This window comes from Monodon monoceros, unplaced genomic scaffold, assembly GCF_005190385.1.
Source record: "Monodon monoceros isolate NGI ecotype Baffin Bay Population unplaced genomic scaffold, NGI_Narwhal_1 Super_Scaffold_16, whole genome shotgun sequence".
NCBI lineage: Eukaryota > Metazoa > Chordata > Mammalia > Artiodactyla > Monodontidae > Monodon > Monodon monoceros.
This window is the reverse complement of record NW_021703772.1, coordinates 57,861,061-57,881,807: the sequence shown is the minus strand read 5'-3', so window position 1 is coordinate 57,881,807 and position 20,747 is coordinate 57,861,061. Positions and strand designations below refer to the sequence as shown.

At 35.9% G+C, this 20,747-nt stretch overlaps 1 protein-coding gene across 1 annotated transcript in view; it reads right to left on the bottom strand.

Annotated features, from left to right (window-relative positions):
* The window catches only part of CHN1 (chimerin 1), a 175,969-nt gene that overhangs the window by 109,175 nt on the left and 46,047 nt on the right, over window positions 1–20,747 (bottom strand). Inside the window, exons 4-5 of the mRNA XM_029225827.1 lie at window positions 15,938–15,993; window positions 302–333 (exon numbers count right to left, since the gene is read on the bottom strand). Coding sequence (XP_029081660.1) covers window positions 302–333; window positions 15,938–15,993 — 88 coding nt within the window. The remainder of the gene's footprint in view (window positions 1–301; window positions 334–15,937; window positions 15,994–20,747) is intronic.

The window sequence follows — 20,747 nt, the reverse complement described above, 5'->3', positions numbered from 1 at the left end:
ATCAAATATATACTTTTCCTCATATATATACATCTAGCATTATTTATTTACATATATGGCTTGCATCTTTAACATTATCACGTACACATTTTCCCATGCTATTTTCTTCTCTACACTTATCTTTATTTTCTATATTTTCACCAACTACAACAATTACATTTACAATCAGAAAAATAATTTTACTCATTCAAACTTGAATACCTCCTTCCTCTTGCTTTTATTTTTTTACTAAAAGCATCCATTTACCTGTCTCTCTTATACATTCCAATCTACAAAATGTTTTCTGATAATCCATACTTACTCTCTTCCGTAATACTTTGGTCTATTTTCTACCTATTGGGAAAGAGAAAAAAGGATATTTGTGAAAATGGAAATGTTCAGAACATAACTCAACATTCTGAATATGTGACAAACTAAAGCATATATTAAGAAAAAGAATTAGAATAAGATTAGAAAAATCAGAGTCTGGGGTCCCAGTCCTATCAGCAGATTGACTGTGCCATTTGGACTGGTCACTTCATCTCTCAGACCTTTTTCTTATCTATAAAACACTGTGTGTGTAAAAAGAGTCAGACTAAATTATCTTTCATTTCTAGGATTTTATGAATCTGAAAAAATACTTACATCACTTTATCCAAAAGGTAAAATGAAACATCCAAAAACTTAATGCCATGATTGTGTCAGAACAGATTGTGGCTTTCTCTCCCATCCTCTCCCTTCCTGTTACACCATATTCTCCATTCTGTTAACATCTCCATATAATCTTGCCCTTCTGTTCTCCCATCAGCTCTTCCCTCACCACAGTTTATCTCCCCTAGCTTTTCATGGCTGGTGTGCTCATTGTACCTAAAGAAAGGTCCAGGAGAATAGATTCTAAGGAATTTTTACTAGGGTAGACTTAAAATATTTGCCCTGTTCATTCAAGAAACATTTATTTGGTGGCAAATAAGTGATAAGCATTGTCCTACCTGTAATATGACAAAAAGTCATTACTCTTCTGAGACTTTCTAATGATGACAGACAATAAATAAGTTTAAAGAAATAAAACAAACGAACACAAATAAGTGCTGTAATGAAAATAAGAATGAGTAACAGAAAAGTGAGGACTAACGAGGTATTTAAGTTGGATGGTCAGGAAAGACCTCTCTGAGACGACATTTAAACTGGGTCCTGACAGGAATGGAATAAGCTTTCCCGAGGAGGTACCTGGGTGACACCATGGACTACATTTATTGAGTTTGTGCTTTGTGCTATAATTACATTTGGAGATCACTTAATCCTCACAATGTATTCTACTGCATCCTCATTAAGATAGTATTATCATTCTCATTTTATTGATGAAGAAAACTGAGAATCAGAGAGGTTAGAGAACTTGTTCAAGGTTTCTTGGTAGAGCCTAAGGTAAAACTGGGATTCTTATTCAGGAATAGCAAGAAGGGCCCAAACCCTCTGTCTATTTGACACTGACTCATCTGAATTAGTTAAATATGGCAGTTCCCAAAGCTAAACTCAAAGTCTATCCTTTCAGTGACTGTCTTCCCTTCACCTCTACACAGAGCCTGACTACCAAGTCTAGGTTACCTATCCACAGGTCATCAAGGTCTGGTACTGCTTCAGCAAACCTGAGATATTTATTCGTCTTGAATAAATAAATTTTGTATTTCAATGAAATGCATGATATATAGCATACACTGCTGGCTTTTGTAGCCCAGATCATTGTCTTTGAGCTATTTTGGAACTCTGTAAGACGTAGGTAACTGATACACACACACACACACACACACACACACACACACACACACACACTTTTCCTGTGTGGTAGTGGTTTTACTGACTTCTTCCCTACCCCTTCTCAGGGGAAAACAGGTTTTGTCTTTAACTACAATTCATCTCAACATTCCTTGAATTCCTATAAATTCCTATTTTGACTTTTCCCTTTGAACTGATTATTAACATCTGCCTGGTTTCCTCATATCACATGAGAAAATACATTTTTATGGCGGGGGCGGCTGCGTCGAGTCTTCGTTGCAGCTCACGGGCTTCTCTCTTGTTGTGGTGAGAAAATACAGTTTTAACACATGTTCATCTTCATTTCTGTAGGAGAGACACGATTTTACCTCTTCCTGAACGTTATATTTAAATAATACTTTACCCTTCAGGAATCTTCTGTTGTCTGCTGAGGTTGTAGTCAGGTTATTTATATTCTCAAAGTAAATTCCACCTGATTTGGTCTTATTGCATAATTTCTCTGCTCATAAAACTCAGTGCACTAAAAATATACCAGTTGGTCCCTATAGCTACGGAGGATGGCTATTCTATTTTTAGGTCCAGAGCTTATTAGAATAGGGTCATGCATCTACTTTTGTTTGAAAGCAAACTTTTGCTTTTGAGAAAAAAATTCAATGTTTAGGTCATAAATAATTAATTTACGGTTCTACAGTATTATATGGTGAAATGTTATCCAGAAGAACAATTTTGCAGTGTCTATTCAAACTAAAAATGTGCAAACCCTCAGTATTTACTGTACAGGAACACTCGCACATGTACACATGAAAACATATATAAGAATGTTCACTGAAGCACTGTTCACAGTCATTTTAAAAATGGAAGTAAATATATACCAATAGGGGAATAACTAAACTGCTTTATAGTATAAATAACATGCATGGTTTTAAGGAATGATGTAGAACTACAGGAACTAACATGAAGAGGTCACCAAGACAAACTATTGAATAGTATAGTTATAAGCTATAAAAGAAGTAATACAGTATGACACCACTTAGGAAAAGCACATGCACATGCAATAATATATATTTATAGCATAGAGAGATATCTGGAAAAATATATACCAAATTCAAATGGTACCTATAGGAAGCTGGGAGGTAACTGAACTGAGGGGCCCAAGGGAATAGCAAAAAAGGGACTTTAGTAGTGTCTGTAAAAAAATTTTTTTAATAAAGAACGTCACCTTTAAAAAAACAGAAATCAAGATTAACTTCCATACAACCTAACAGTGGAGTCTCAGACACATTAGAATGGGGGCCCCCAACATTTTGAGAAGACGAGATCATGGCCTTTCCGTCAAATCACGAGATCTTTGCAGGTGGTTGAAGGTAAAATACTTTATCAGGCCTATGTGACTGAGGTAAAAAGAGGAAAGTTCTTGAATACACTCTACTCATTGATGAAAATCCTGGACAAGTAGTGAAGGCTGAGGGGCTGGTGGTGGCCCCAAGTGGTGTGGCAGTCCAATGGTGTTGAAACCGAGCAGGGCCCTCCCAGGTACAAAAGCTTCTCCATAACCCCCATTTCTTGTTTGTAGAAAAAGGCTTCAGTCTCCCAGGCCCTTTCCTGAGTTCCAAGGAACAGACTCAAACAGTTACTAATTAGGGATGTGAAGAAATGCAGAGGAAAAGCAGTCAACAAACATAGTTCAGCAATAGAGTCCTAGTTCCTCCTCAAAGGATATACACAACAATCTGACATATATTTTTGAGTTGTTCTGCAGGAACTAAGACCCATACACAGATGGAGGATGGTGACTATGTGCTGACCACAAGCATGCAGACCCTAGACTGACTGGAATCAGAGGGTTGATGATTAAAATTCTTGAAACACCACCCCATGACCTCACCACCAGCCAATCAGAAGAAAGCCATGCACCCTGCAGCACTCACCCAAAATGCTGCCTTTAAATTCCCTGAAAGCCATCAGCGAGTTCGGTTCTTTTGACCATGAGGTGCCCGTTCTATTTGCTTAGCCATGCAATAAACGTTGTACTTCTCTTTACCACAACCCAGTGTCAATAAGTTGGCTTTGCTATGTGGGTGAGTGGACCCAAGTTTGGTTCAGTAATAGTGTTACAACCCAAGACAAATACTGATTATTTATTTGATACTCCTGCATTAGTCCACAATGTTTCCATTGATTACCTAAGTAATCATCTTGATGACATAATTGATTTTGGCCTTATATTGCTGAATAATTATTTTCCTTTACACAAAAGAATCTTGAATTAAAAGAAATTAAGTAAACACTGTTGATTAATACAGTACTGTTACAATAAGCAGTAAGTCCAAAATAAAATTCACACACCAATTATACCTTTTCTGCATTTTTATAACGGGAATGTCAAATAAAACTCAAATTTAAAATAATTCTTCTTTCCTCATATCTAGATAGTGAAGGGGATCAGAATATGCCACCCCAAGATATGCCTCTTTAGCATAAGGATTATTTTGAGCTGAAGGCAATTAAGAAAGAGCAAACACAAGAGGAGCAATCTGCCCTCCACATTTCAGCCTAAAAGTAGGGCACAGATTTAATTTCCCCTTGTAAAGGTGTCCTCCTCTCCCAAAGCAGAAGGAGGAAAACAGAAGGACTTGAGAGACACCCAAGATGACTTGAATCTGCATAATAACCCTTACTAAACAACCCTTATTTACTATACATTTCCTAATCACCTTCCCACAATTTACCACCTCCCTCAGAAGCCTAGACTCCCTTTTCCTTTGTCTCTTGTGCACACTTTAACACCCTTTATTAAAATGGCATAAAAGCCCCTGGGTGTAACTGCCTCTTTGGGGCTTTTATTTACCTGCTGTGAGCCCCTCCTTACCCAAATGCATATGAAATAAATCTTTTCTCCTGTTAATGTCTCTTTTGTAAGTTTAATTTGTAGGCCCCAGCCACTAAACTTAAGAGGGTGGAGAAGTTTCTCCTCCCCACCTACAGCATTTGGATGTCTTAGATATCATTATTTAAGAACTGACTTGGAATAGTCTTTTCAAACTCACAGACAGTGCAGCATTACACTAATAATCAAAATAAAGGATTAGTCAGTAATATAACCACCTTACAACCAATTTGAAATTGATTCAATTGAAATCATACAAATAATGATTATGAATTATCACAAACGAGTTTACCTGCAAATAGATCAAACTAGGAATTTAAATGTTATATGCAATAATAAAACTATGCTATGTGCATATAAACATTAATACGCTTATTTCTAAGTTTTTAAAGTGCATAATAACAGTCAATGAACTTTTTTCAGACTAAAACTGGTTGAAGTCAATATGACTAAGTAAGACATGATTTTACATTAGTATTGTGCTGAATGATATGCTTTGCTTTCTCTAATTTTCTATATTTAGTAGGTAACATTTCTTTTATGATAGCATATCATGGGTAGAAAAAAATGGGAAATGAGGAGAACAAAAAATTCCTAAATAAAAATAAAAGGTGACAAGCCTCTCAGCCTAATCCACCAGAGGGCAGACAGCAGAAGAAAGAAGAACTACAATCCTGCAGCCTGTGGAACAAAAACCACATTCACAGAAAGAGAGACAAGATGAAAAGGCAGAGGGCTATGTAGCAGATGAAGGAACAAGATAAAACCCCACAAAAACAACTAAATGAAGTGGAGATAGGCAACCTTCCAGAAAAAGAAATCAGAATAATGATAGTGAAGATGATCCAGGACCTCGGAAAAAGAACAGAGGCAAAGGTCAAGGAGATGCAAGAAATGTTTAACAAAGACCTAGAAGAATTAAAGAACAAACAAACAGAGATAAACATTACAATAACTGAAATGAAAACTACACTAGAAGGAATCAATAGCAGAATAACTGAGGCAGAAGAACAGATAAGTGACCTGGAAGACAGAATGGTGGAATTCACTGCTGTGGAACAGAATAAAGAAAAAAGAATGAAAAGAAATGAAGACAGCCTAAGAGACCTCTGGGACAACATTAAACGCAACAACATTCGCATTATACGGGTCCCAGAAGAAGAGAGAGAGAAAGGACCCGAGAAAATATTTGAAGAGATTATAGTCAAAAACTTCCCTAACATGGAAAAGGAAATAGCCACCCAAGTCCAGGAAGCGCAGAGAGTCCCATACAGGATAAACCCAAGGAGAAACACGCTGAGACACATAGTAATCAAATTGGCAAAACTTAAAGACAAAGAAAAATTATTGAAAGCAGCAAGGGAAAAATGACAAATAACATACAAGGGAACTCCCATAAGGTTAACAGCTGATTTGTCAGCAGAAACTCTACAAGGCAGAAGGGACTGGCGTGATATACTTAAAGTGATGAAAGGGAAGAACCTACAACCAAGATAACTCTACCCGGCAAGGATCTCATTTAGAGTCGATGGAGAAATCAAAAGCTTTACAGACAAGCAAAAGCTAAGAGAATTCAGCACCACCAAACCAGCTCTACAACAAATGCTAAAGAAACTTCTCTAACTGGGAAACACAAGAGAAGAAAAGGACCTACAAAAACAAACCCAAAACAATTAAGAAAATGGTCAAAGGAACATACACATCAATAATTACCTTAAACGTGAATGGATTAAATGCTCCAACCAAAAGACACAGGCTTGCTGAATGGATACAAAAACAAGACCCATATATATGCTGTCTACAAGAGACCCACTTCAGACCTAGGGACACATACAGACTGAAAGTCCGGGGATGGAAAAAGATATTCCATGCAAATGGAAATCAAAAGAAAGCTGGAGTAGCAATACTCATATCAGATAAAATAAACTTGAAAATAAAGACTGTAAGGGCTTCCCTGGTGACACAGTGGTTGAGAGTCCGCCTGCCGATGCAGGGGACACAGGTTCGTGCCCTGGTCCGGGAAGATCCCACATGCCACGGAGCGGCTGGGCCCGTGAGCCCTGACCGCTGAGCCTGCGTGTCCGGAGCCTGTGCTCCGCAACGGGAGAGGCCACAAAAGTGAGAGGTCCGCATACTGCAAAAAAATAATAATAAAAATAAAGGCTGTTACAAGAGACAAGGAAGGACACTACATAATTATCAAGGGATCAATCCAAGAAGAAGATATAACAATTATAAATATATATGCACCCAACATAGGAGCACCTCAATACATAAGGCAACTGCTAACAGCTATAAAAGAGGAAATCAACAGTAACAATAATAGTGGGGGACTTTAACACCTCACTTACACCAATGGACAGATCACCCAAAATGCAAATAAATAAGGAAACAGAAGCTTTAAACGACACAGTAGACCAGATAGATTTAATTGATATTTATAGGACATTACATCCAAAAACAGCAGATTACACTTTCTTCTCAAGTGCGCATGGAACATTCTCCAGGATATGTCATATCTTGGGTCACAAATCAAGCCTCAGTAAATTTAAGAAAATTGCAATCACATCAAGCATCCTTTCTGACCACAACGTTATGAGATTAGAAATGAATTAAAAGGAAAAAAACGTAAAAAACACAAACACATGGAGGCTAAACAATACGTTACTAAATAATCAAGAGATCACTGAAGAAACCAAAGAGGAAATCAAAAAATACCTAGAGACAAATGACAATGAAAACACGACGATCCTAAACCTACGGGATGCAGCAAAAGCAGTTCTTGGGTGGGATAGGGAGGGTGGGATAGGGAAGGTGGGAGGGAGGGAGACGCAAGAGGGAAGAGATATGGGAACATATGTATATGTATAACTGATTCACTTTGTTATAAAGCAGAAACTAACACACCATTGTAAAGCAATTATACTCCAATAAAGATGTAAAAAAAAAAAAAACAGCAGTTCTAAGAGGGAAGTTTATAGCTGTACAAGCCTACCTCAAGAAAGAAGAAAAATCTCAAATAAACAATCTAACCTTACACCTAAAGGAACTAGAGAAAGAAAAACAAACAAAACCCAAAGTTAGCAGAAGGAAAGAAATCATAAAGATCAGAGCAGAAATAAATGAAATAGAAACAAAGAAAACAATAGCAAAAATCAATAAAACTAAAAGCTGGTTCTTTGAGAAGATAAACAAAATTGATAAAACATTTGCCAGACTCATCAAGAAAAAGAGGGAGAGGACTCAAATCAATAAAATTAGAAATGAAAAAGGAGAAGTTACAACAGACACTGCAGAAATATAAAGCATCTTAAGAGACTACTACAAGCAACTCTGTGCCAATAAAATGGACAACCTGGAAGAAATGGACAAATTCTTAGAAAGGCATAAGCTTCCAAGACTGAACCAGGAAGAAATAGAAAATATGAACAGACCAATCACGAGTAATGAAACTGAAACTGCGATTAAAAATCTTCCAACGAACAAAAGTCCAGGACCAGATGGCTTCACAGATGAATTCTATCAAACATTTAGAGAAGAGCTAACACCCATCCTTCTCAAACTCTTCCAAAAAATTGCAGAGGAAGGAACACTCACAAACTCATTCTAGGAGGCCACCATCACCCTGATACCAAAACCAGACAAAGACACTACCAAAAAAGAAAATTACAAACCAATATCACTCATGAATATAGATGCAAAAATCCTCAACAAAATACTAGCAAACAGAATCCAACAACACATTAAAAGGATCACACACCATGATCAAGTGGGATTTATCCTAGGGATGCAAGGATTCTTCAATATACACAAAGTCAATCAATGTGATACACGATATTTACAAATTGAAGAATAAAAACCATATGATCATCTCAATAGATGCAGAAAAAGCTTTTGACAAAATTCAACACCATTTATGATAAAAACTCTCCAGAAAGTGGGCATAGAGGGAACCTACCTCAACATAATAAAGGTCATATACGGCGAACCCACAGCAAACATCATTCTCAATGGTGAAAAACTCTGTCCACTAATGTGGACACTCTCACAACTATTATTCAACATAGTTTTGGAAGTCATAGCCACGGCAGTCAGAGAAGAAAAAGAAATAAAAGGAATAAAAATTGGAAAAGAAAAAGTAAAAGTGTCACTGTTTGAAGATGACATGATACTATACCTAGAGAATCTTAAAGATGCCACCAGAAAACTCCTAGAGCTAATCAATGAATTTGGTAAAGTTGCAGGATACAAAATTAATGCACAGAAATCTCTTGCATTCCTATACACTAATGATGAAAAATCTGAAAGTGAAATTAAGGAAACACTCCCATTTACCATTGCAACAAAAAGAATAAAATACCTAGGAATAAACCTACCTAGGAAGACAAAAGATCTGTATGCAGAAAACTATAAGACACTGATGAAAGAAATCAAAGATGATACCAACAGATGGAGAGATATACCATGTTCTTGGATTGGAAGAATCAATATTGTGAAACTGACTACACTACGCAAAACAATCTACAGATTCAATGCAATCCCTATCAAATTACCAATGGCATTTTTTACAGAACTAGAACAAAAAATCTTAAAATTTGTACGGAGACACTAAAGACCCCAAATAGCCAAAGTGGTCTTGAGGGAAAAAAACTGAGCTGGAGGAATCAGACTCCCTGACTTCAGACTATACTACAAAGCTACAGTAATCAAGATAATATGGTACTGGCACAAAAACAGAAACATACATCAATGGACCAAGATAGAAAGCTCAGAGATAAACCCACACACCTATGGTCAACTAATCTATGACAAAGGAGGCAAGGATATACAATGGAGAAAAGACAGCCTCTTCAATAAGTGGTGCTTGGAAAACTGGACAGCTACATGTAAAAGAATGAAATTAGAACACTCCCTAACAACATACACTAAAATAAACTCAAAATGGGTCGAGACCTAAATGTAAGACCAAATACTATAAAACTCTTAAAGGAAACCATAGGAAGAACACTCTTTGACATAAAATCACAGCAAGATCTGTTTTGATCCACCTCCTAGAGTAATGGAAATAAAAACAAAAATAAACAAATGAGACCTAATGAAACTTCAAAGCTTTTGCACAGCAAAGGAAACCATAAACAAGACGAAACGACAACCCTCAGAATGGGAGAAAATATTTGCAAAGGAATCAATGGACAGAAGATTAATCTCCAAAATACATAAACAGCTTATGTAGCTCAATATTAAAAAAACCAAACAACTCAATCCAAAAATGGGCAGAAGACCTAAACAGACATTTCTCCAGAGACATACAGATGGCCAAGAAGCATATGAAAAGCTGCTCAACATCACTAATTATTAGAGAAATGCAAATCAAAACTACAATAAGGTATCACCTCACACCAGTTAGAATGGGCATCATCAGAAAATCTACAAACAACAAATGCTGCAGAGGGTGTGGAGAAAAGGGAACCCTCTTGCACTGTTGGTGGGAATGTAATTTGATACAGCCACTATGGAGAACAGTATGGAGTTTCCTTAAAAAAACTAAAAATAGAATTACCATATGATCCAGCAATCCCACTACTGGGCATATACCCAGAGAAAACCATAATTCAAAAAGACACATGCACCCCAATGGTCACTGCAGCACTATTTACAACAGCCAGGACATGGAAGCAACCTAAATGCCCATCGACAGATGAATGGATAAAGAAGATGTGGTACATATATACAATGGAATATTACTCAGCCATAAAAAGGAACGAAATTGGGTCATTTGCTGAGACATGGATAGATCTAGAGACTGTCATACAGAATGAAGTAAGTCAGAAAGAGAAAAACAAATATCGTATATTAACGCATATATGCGGAACCTAGAAAAATGGTACAGATGAACCAGTTGGCAGGGCAGAAACTGAGACACAGATGTAGAGAACAAACGTATGGACACCAAGGGGGGAAAGCGGCAGGGGGGTGGGGGTGGGATGAATTGGGAGATTGGGATTAACATGTATACACTGATGTGTATAAAACTGATGACTAATAAGGACCTGCTGTATTTAAAAAAAAAAGTGACTTCTTGATAAAATGTTTAAAATAAAAATAATAAATTAAAAATAAAATTAGTAACATGAAACACTTTATAATTACTGAGACGAGACTGCCTACAAAAGCCTTTAGATTCAGAAAGATCTTTGATTTAAGAGCATTTTGAAGTGAACACAGATAACTTTTAATACAGAAACAAGATAAGGCAGAGATTATTTTAATGATGTAGTTTCATGATAGATTATCTTTCTGTAATACTAATCACAGAATTGCTTTAAAGCACTGCAAAAGTTATGGATCTCCCCAAATGCTTGGCAGGATGCCTTTGTGCACTCATTTACTAAAGGTGGCTTTTGGACCTTAAAGCGTCCTTCAGAAATATTAATTTCTAGTTATTTTAAATAACTCTCTTAGAAGATTCTGCTGTCTTTCACCAGTATTCTTATCAAATAAAATAAAATGTAAAGTTAAGTTTATCTAAGAGGCCAGGAACAGAACAGAATTAAATGAACTGGCACTAGAAGAGGGGAAAGGAAACAGGAAAAGACCCAGTTTCAGACAAGTGATTATGATTCAGGTCTTTGCCAACTCTCTCAATAACGTATTTGGTTGTGATTGGTATGTCTATTCTGGGAAACAGTGCTTACGAGTAACTCATTTTGTAGCTTGAGAAGAGAAATTTAGGTGCAGCATCAAGTTTCTAAAGGTTGAAGTTTAAGTTTCCTAAGGTTGTTATGTGGGGAAGGATTTGACTGATTCTGCAAAAGTCCAAGGACAAAACTAGAATTGAAACTAGAAGGTTCAGAGAGAGAGCATTTAATACAGCTGAAGAACAAACCTTCTTTCAGCTAGAGCTCTTTGAAGACAGAATGGCTACAACGAAGTCATTAATTCCCCTGGAAGGCACAAAGCTATCTCAGAGATACGGTATAGATGTTGGACTGGATGGTCTCTTAAAACATCCTATGATTCTACTGAAACAGGACCTTTGACAAACTATTGGTATTCAAGCTTCTAAACTTGTCCTATACAAATCACAGCCCTCAATACATGATAGTTGACAATTCTGACAGTTCTCTGAAACAGAGAAAATGGTGGATCATCATAGTGAACTAAGACATGATTAAGAAATGTAATGGAGGGCTTCCCTGGTGGCACAGTGGTTGAGAGTCCGCCTGCCGATGCAGGGGACACGGGTTCGTGTCCCGGTCTGGGAGGATCCCACATGCCGCGGAGCGGCTGGGCCCGTGAGCCATGGCCGCTGAGCCTGCACGTCCGGAGCCTGTGCTCCGCAACGGGAGAGGCCACAACGGTGAGAGGCCCGCGTACCGCAAAAACAAACAAACAAAAAAGAAATGTAATGGAAAAACACGAGTCCATTTCTACTAATCGTCTCTCTTTATGCCCATGAATAAAGAGCTCATCTTAGTTCAAAGATGAATATTTGAGAGGATGAGTAAAGTGAAGTCATCAGAACCTGTACAGGTGGAAAATGACAAGCATTTCTAGCAGACAAGGATAAATGAAGAAGAAAAACTTCAATTTGCTAATAAGCAGATAAAGTAGTAGCACAAGTAACTACCTAAAGCAAAATCAGCAATGTAGAAGCTTAGTTGAACAATCTCTCCTCAGAAACTCCTTGGAACTTTCTTTTTAACTCTCTCAGGAATAACTCAAAAGTCAAATTTATTTGTCAAAACATCTTCAAGATGTTATTTTTTGCAATATCATAACTAAAGACTTGCAGTGCTAAACATATACCAGTCTCAGCAGCAGTGGGCAACACAGCAGAATCTTCAAAGATGAGTAAAGGGCCAAATGGAGTCTGGTCTCTGTGCTGCCTCAGTACCTAGCTGGTGATGACTCACCTGTGGGAGGGCTGAGTGCTCCAGGTCTCCCTCCAGGAGATTACTCCATACCAGGGCATGCATGAAGTATCCTCTTTTTTCAAAGATTTAAAAGAAAAGTGTGCTGACTTAACATCTCTGTAGGTCAGAATCATTTGTGGGCTTCCTATACATACAGATTTCTGAGCTCCGTTACCAAAGATCATACTTCAAAAGGTCTGAGAAGGGGCCTGAACATACGTATGTTTTTAAAGGATCTAGAGGTGATTCTGATGCCCTTCCAGGATTGAGAAGGAGTGGTTAAGGAGGTAGGTGCGGGGGGGTGGAAACAAAAAAGGTAATCTCGGGACTTCCCTGGTGGCGCAGTGGTTAAGAATCTGCCTGCCAATGCAGGGGACATGGGTTTGAGCACTGGTCCGGGATGATCCCACATGCCTCGGAGCAACTAAGCCCATGTGCCACAACTACTGAGCCCGCATGCCACAACTACTGAGCCCTCGTGCTGAAACTACTGAAGCCTGCGTGCCTAGAGCCCGTGCTTCGCAACAAGAGAAGCCACCACAATGAGAAGCCCGCACACGGCAATGAACAGTAGCCTCTCGCTCACTGCAACTAGGGAAAGCCTGTACGCAGCAACGAAGACCCAATGCAGCCAAAAATAAATAAATAAAAGGTAATCTCATGAAATCCCTGCCTAATTTTGTAAATTCATTCCTTTGTGACTATGTGCTTTCAGAGTTATTTAATGTTTTTTTAAACCAGATGTCACAATAACAAAATCCATTTCAACATTTTTTTAAACAATGAAGACGCAATTCTTTTCAACAGTATATCATAAGAAAGTTACCACGACTTTATATTACCTAATATATAGTCCACATTCAAATTTCTCCAACTGTACCCAGAATGTGTAGCTTTAAAAAAAAAAATATATATATATATATATATGTATAAAACCAGGACTCTATCGAGGTGCATGCATTGCATTTGGTTGGCATGCCTCTTTGGTCTCCTTTACTTTAGAATGGTCCCACAACTGTTATTTCTTTTATGAAAATGAAATTATTTAAAAGCCCAGAACAGTTGTCTTACAGAATGTACACATTCTGGATTGGTCTGACTTATACTTCATAAACAGATTTAAGTTAAACATTTTAGGCAGAAATACTACATAAATGATGCTGTGTATGTTTCATTGCATCGTTTAGGAGACACGTGTCAGTCTGTCCCATTGCAGGTAATGCTAAATTTGATCACCTGACTAAAGGTGTGACTGTTAGACTTCTCCACTATAAAGATGAAAATATTTTTCTCTTTGCAGTTCATAAATAATCAAGACCATGTGATTATTCTGTTTACCTACAACCTTTTATTCAATGTTTTAACGTCTAGTGGTGATCCTTGCCTGACTCAATTATCAGTGCAAAATCATTATCATTCTTTCTACATTTTTAGGCACTAGTGCTGGAAAGAACAATTTTCTCCCCTTTCTTTTCCCTCTTTGTATTGGGATAGGTTTTTTTGTAAGTATCATTATAGACTTACGCATTCTTTTTTCATTCAATGTGTTGTAATTCATTACTATCATTATTCTTTTTGATGTCAAATGGTCCCAAATTTTGCTTTTGGGAACTCTTCAAGTGGGCTCCTATGTGTTTTTGACACATCCTCATCCATTTTTGAGCCCTTCTTGCTTTCTGACATAAGATGTTCCTGGACCTCTCTGCCCCATATTCTACAATCAGGAATTTCTCTAAGGAGCACTGGCTCCTTTTAGTAGCAAACAGTATTTGGAAACTAAAATTTGGACACTGGGTTTATTCGTTCTTACTGGGGCATCACTGCTTCTAAGCCCTTTCCATAAACTGAGATGGAAAATACATTTTAAAAAATCTATGATGTCATAGGTATTTATTAATACCTCCAATTCAAATTCAATACCACAGTGTGCCTCTCAATTTCCCCTATTCCATATTAATATCTCCTAAAAACCTTGGTTCCCTAAAATCCAATATAATTACTTATTTGCTCTATCCTATAACAAAATAACTGCAGAATTTCTAAACAAGTACCACTAAAACAACAAATCTAATAACTATAGTTAAAAGATCTTTTTGTAGGCTAGGGATCTTAGAATATTTCCCTCTATATTTGTATAGCCAAAATAATATGTTTTAAAACTACTTAAATTAATTTTGAGTGATTATGTTATGAATTTGTTAGGTTCATTTGTTTCTATTTGTATTCAATTTTAGGGTTTTTAAAATCATTTTTATTTAATTTGGATATTTGAATATGTGAAACACTTGCATAGTTCAAAAGTCAAAACTATATAAAAACACACCCTCAGAGGAATCTCACTTCCATCCTTATCCCCTCTACATTGATCCTCACCCACTCCTTATGGAAAACTATTTCACTCGTATCTGGGTTAACTCTCCTGTGTTTCTCTTTTGCAAAAATAAGCTTTTTCTCTTATTTTCCCTTCTTTATTACTAAAAAGGGACCATAATTACTATATATACATTTTGCATATGGAAATCATTCCATATCAGCTTGTAGAAATCTTCCTTCTTCTTTTTAGTATTATAATTTATTCTATCAGTCGCCTATGAGCATTTAGATTTTTTCCAATATTCTGCTATTACAAATAATCCTACAATGAAAAACTTTGAGTGCATGCTATTCCATATTTGTACAGGCAATTCATCAGAGTAAATCTCTAGAATTTGGACTGGTAGGTCAAAGGGTAAATGCAGATGTTAGATATTACAAAACTCTCGTAAAGTTGTAGCATTTCACATTCCCATCAGCAATACATGCGTGCCTATTTCCTCACAGGTTTACCAGCTAAGGGGTATATTCTATGTTTTTGAACTTTTGCCAATCTGAAAAGTGAAATTTTTCACTGTGTATTTTAATTTGCATTTCTATTATTAATGAAGTTGAACATCTTTTCATATACTGTCATGTCATATATGTCATATCTCTTTTGGTGAACTGTCCATGATTTTGCTTTTGACTTTTGCTTTTTAAAATGATTTAGATCTTTTTTTAATGGAAAAATTACTTCAATAATGCTACAATGATGCCTTCAAACTCTGTTTTAAAATGTAAAGAATAAAACACTAAAAAATGCAAGAATGTAAAAATTCACTGGAAAGAATACTAACGTCACTTAAAACTATACTGTCTTATTCTATCCTGTGTTCCAAACAGTCCATTAAAAAGTGGTAGTTATTTCAAGTGAGAAGAATGTTAAGAAAAATGCATTCAAGTTACAATTTTATGATGCTAAGTAGCATCAAAAGTTAATCCCACAAATAACCATGTCACTGAGGAAGGTCAAAGTTTGGGAAACAAATGATTGAGAGACATTTCGTTGTAATGGTTTCATTACACCCACCTCATTAGTACAGGTAATTCTCCGAGGATGAGGGGCTTCTTGTTGCAGTTGATATACTGGGAAGTTAGAAAATAAAACATGTCAGTTTCCCTTATGTAGAGCATCTGAATATATTAGGAATCAAAACCTGCCTGCTTTTTTATGTTCATAAGAAAACTGTGGTACAGTCCTATTTGTTATTAAATTAAATTTTGCTATGAAGCAAAGAAAGTAAACCAAACTAAATTTAGTGAAAGCCCAGGAGCAAACACAAATAAGAAAATCATAATCCACAGAAGTGTTATAACAAATCAGTATTGGATATTTGGCTCTGTTCTCCATAATCTGGTCATTTAGTTTCCCCAATTTTTGTGGATATATTACATAAAGCATGCCTCTGCTATAAACAAATACTAGTTGTATATTTTAAAAGTACATTATTAAGTGTCAAACTTGAAACTAAAATTAGGATTAATAGGCTAGATGTAACACATACACTGTTTTTCTCCCCTATTTATATTGCGAACATCTATCTTCAAAGATAATCTCCCCTAGAAACAAAATTTCTGAGCCAAAGTTACCACCACTTATTCAACTAGGGTAAATGCAGCAAAAGAGAGAATTCAGACACTTGAATAGCTTGCCAGAGGATAATTTTTAGGGTATCTGAAAATGGATTGGTGAAAATTATACCAATACCATGTCCTTCTAAGACCCACTTCAGGCTTCTTGACTTAAAATAAAGAAAAAATGAATAGAACGTGTAGTTATCAGAGAAAGTGTGTTTACGTAGGTCTGAGTTTATCTCTTGGAGAAAATCTGTTTTCTATTTCTACACATATAATCACATATAATTGAATTTAATGCTGTATTTAAATACATAGACATTTGGTCAATATAACATCAAACTACCCAGCATCTGGGGTTGTCAGACAATGTATGGCTCACATTTCAGCTGTCATTATATAGACTCCACCTCTGATCATATTCATTCATATATAGTATAGGGACATATATAAACATATACAATTAGACTATGTATATGTATATGTGTGTATACATACACTAAATATACTGAGAACATACACAGACACACATCGCTGTTCTGTATTGCTATGTAAAGGCAACAGAGTATTGCAGTTGCAAATCTGAATTCCTGAACTAGACCACCTGGGGTCTGAACACTGGGGCTCTGCCTCTAACAATGCATACTGAGCCTTGGCTTTCATCATTTGAAAATGGGGATAAAAATAGTTTCTACTTCATAGACTACTGAAAGGATTAAATACTATATGTGAAAGACTTAAAATAGTCCCCGGCACATGGTAAACACTCAATAAAGACTAGCTATTATTATATGTAGGTGACTAGCTATTATTATATGTAGGTGACTGATACTAATACATAAAATTCTTTACAATAATATTTGGGTACCAGCATGCATCCACAGTTCATCACCAAAACATAACAACATGGTAATGCTATAATTTAAAAGGTGCTAAGAAGATACAGCTTTACTGTTTAAGAAGCAAAAAATAAACAAAACACTTCTCATTTAATAATGTTTGAAATCTACTGAGAGAAATGTATTCCTTTGCCTTATCCCTGGTTGCAAAAATCCCTACGAGACGTAACATATCAAAATAGTTTTAGATACCCATATTTTACTGTGAGAGTTAGTTTTTCAAAAATACTACTGTGAATATATTTGTATGGATTAAAGAGATGATATGAAGGGAATAATTTTGAGATGGGGAAGGGAAGAAAGAAAGCACTGAAACTAAATTTGTCTGGCCCTGACTTTGAAAGCACATGTGTACCACTCAGAGGTATTTGTAAATCTCCATCCTCCCAAGAGAACCAAATCATGATATGCAAAAAGGTCCATGCTTCAGGTCCATTCCTCCCTGTTGGTAACTATAACTCTAAGATGTGAAAATTCAGTTCACATTTCTGTTTTGACCAGCAATTCTCAAAAGATCAATTGTTTCCCTTTGTCAAGCAAATGCTTTGGAAAGTAGGGTCACCTATAGAAACTGAATTACGAAAACTGAATGGTGGTCAAGAAGGACATTAAAAGTTACTACAGAAAGTAAAATGTTGATTTTGATTCAAAGCACAAATACTGTAGTATCTGGTTATCACCAATAATGCATTTACCTATTCAGCAAGCAAATATTAAGCCAGTATGAAAAAAAGAGCAAAATATCATCACATGAGAATTTCACCCTTTGTTTTCATCAGAGTTTCAACGAGTATAGTTCTATTTCATGGAGAGGAGTAATTTTTAGACAAATGCCTCCTTATTGGCTACCAATGGTTAGTCTATCTTTAAGACTCATTTTTAATAAAAATATATATAAAGGGAGGGCCTTTGGATATTGTATAACTGAATATAACATATGAATTCAGGGAATACCCATCAAAAGGATCATTAAAAAATCATACATTGTAATAAAGAGTAATTAATTCAGGCCCTTCTCAATTTATAGTTTTTTTGTCATTTAAACCAGAACTCAACTGAAAATTTAAATTGCACAATCATTAAATGATTCACCAAAAATTAATAGCTAACTTCAAGATGAGAAGACATATAATTAAAGTACTCAACATTTTTCAATCACCTTAGAAGTGTCAATGTTTATGCACTTATTAATGAAATTCTCAGTATCTAGAGACAATACATTGTTAATCAAGTTCAGAGATCACAAGTTGGTATCTTGAGGTCAAAACTGGCTCAGTTTTGTTTGGTTTGCTGTTTTCCAAATTCAAATTTGTTTTTAACATTTAAAAATTAAGAGATTTAACAACAACAACAAAAGCAAAAGAGAGTTCCAGCTTCTCTTGAAAACTTAGAAGATGTGACAACACTGGACTCAGAGTGTTAGATACCCACAGTAAAGGGGAGCTAACTATGAGCTACTCCCTACGTACAGGGCATCCTCTCTCTGCTTTCTCACAGTCCCCACCTGCCTCACTTGCCTCATTTATTACATGTTTGGCCCCTGGTTTAATTCAAGCAATACATATTGAAAAGCAACAAAACTGTACTTGTCTTAAGAGTTCTCAACTTAGAATCTTGCTAATTCTATTTAATTATTGGTTTGAACTTGTAAGGTTTTAGAATTATGTTTTCACAAGCTCAACTAAACCAAAATCAGAAAGCACAAGAGAGGCATGGGTAAAATAAATTTCTTATAGAATCACAGTGAAAATAAGTTTCTTATAGAATCACACTGTGAAAAGCTGTTCAGACCCCAACAAGCTAAAGACAGAAAAAAAAAAATCCTTAACATGCTGCAACTTTTGACATGAAAATGTAACTGTCCCCTTCAGTTTTACAGATGTAGTACAGAATAGAAGTGAACAATCAGAACATTCTGAATAGCTTTCATTCTGCTTGTATCTCCTTATGTGGACTGACATACCTGATTTTTTAAAAATCTCAATCCATTTAGATTTTATCACCATTTTGAGGAGTATTTTAATTACAAAAATTTAAGTCACAATACAGAGAAGATGACGAATGCATTATGGTTTGTCAGTCCCAAAGACGATCAAACAGAATTTGTTAACTATCAACTCTGATCAAGGCATATATAGGAATTAAACAAAATGTCATGGCTCAATTATAGAGGGTACTGGGCAGGGCCTACTACTCCAGTAACTTAAAATTTCAGTCACTATTGATGAAATACGGGTGTCACAGGTTTGTCAGTTTAAAAATTTTTTCCTATTAAAACGTACAGACTCTGGGACAGATGAACTTCATTAATAAAGATGAATTTTATTAATAAATACCTTACTGGAGATTATTTACAGCTAGCTAGACATAAAACTATAAAACTGACTGAGTGGTAAAGGCAAAACAAACAAACAAAAAGAAAAAAGAATTCAACCTACATCCCAATTTTTTCTAGGATCAGAATTTTGACAAATACATTTAACAATCTAAATGATCATCACAACAATTATTTCAATGTGACAATGTAACTTTTACATGTTTTCTCGTTAGTTAAAATTTGCACATATACAAATTCTTAGAAGACAACATCATGATTTCATAAGGAAATTTCACATGACCAGTTTTAAATATGGACCTTTCTGCGTGGCTTTAGCACAGTTTAATCATAAAATTTCATTGAACTGGAAGGTTTTGCATTTGATGGTCAGAAAATAAAGTCTATTCTAATAATTTCCTCCCTGTTTCTACTGTTAAAATGATGGGGGGGGTGGCAGTGTTCTTCAGGCACTGAAGTCACTGAAAGAAACTATAAAACTCAGTATTATCACACAAAAAAAGAAATATGCCATTTTTAAGACAAATGGTAGCTACTATAAGACATAGGAAGATACAGAAAATACAAATTGCATACACCACATTTAGTAATCAGTATTCTTCAGGGGAAAAATCACCACGATTCAATAACAGTCTGAGGTTTTATAAATGCTCTTACATTAAAATGTGCAAGGCACAAATCAGAGCAAAGAGAATAAAGATAAACTGAAAACCAGAAAATGCAGAGAAGAATTTTAAACAGGCTTCCCGCCAATGAGGTTATGAGACAAAATCTTTGAGAGGTAAAGATCATCAGTCATTTTTATACATTCTTTGAACTATACTCCCCAGAATCAAAACAGAAGCAGCAGGGGTGGGGGAAAACGCATCTATGGCAATATTTTTAGAGACTGTTCATATTTTGCTTACTATAATTAGCCCCCAGTGGCAACCTATTACAATAAACTATCTGTTGCTCTGGGAACATAAAAACAAGTAAGAATCTGAATTGCTGCTCTTTCAGTCAGCAAATTTCAGCAACTTACAAATATC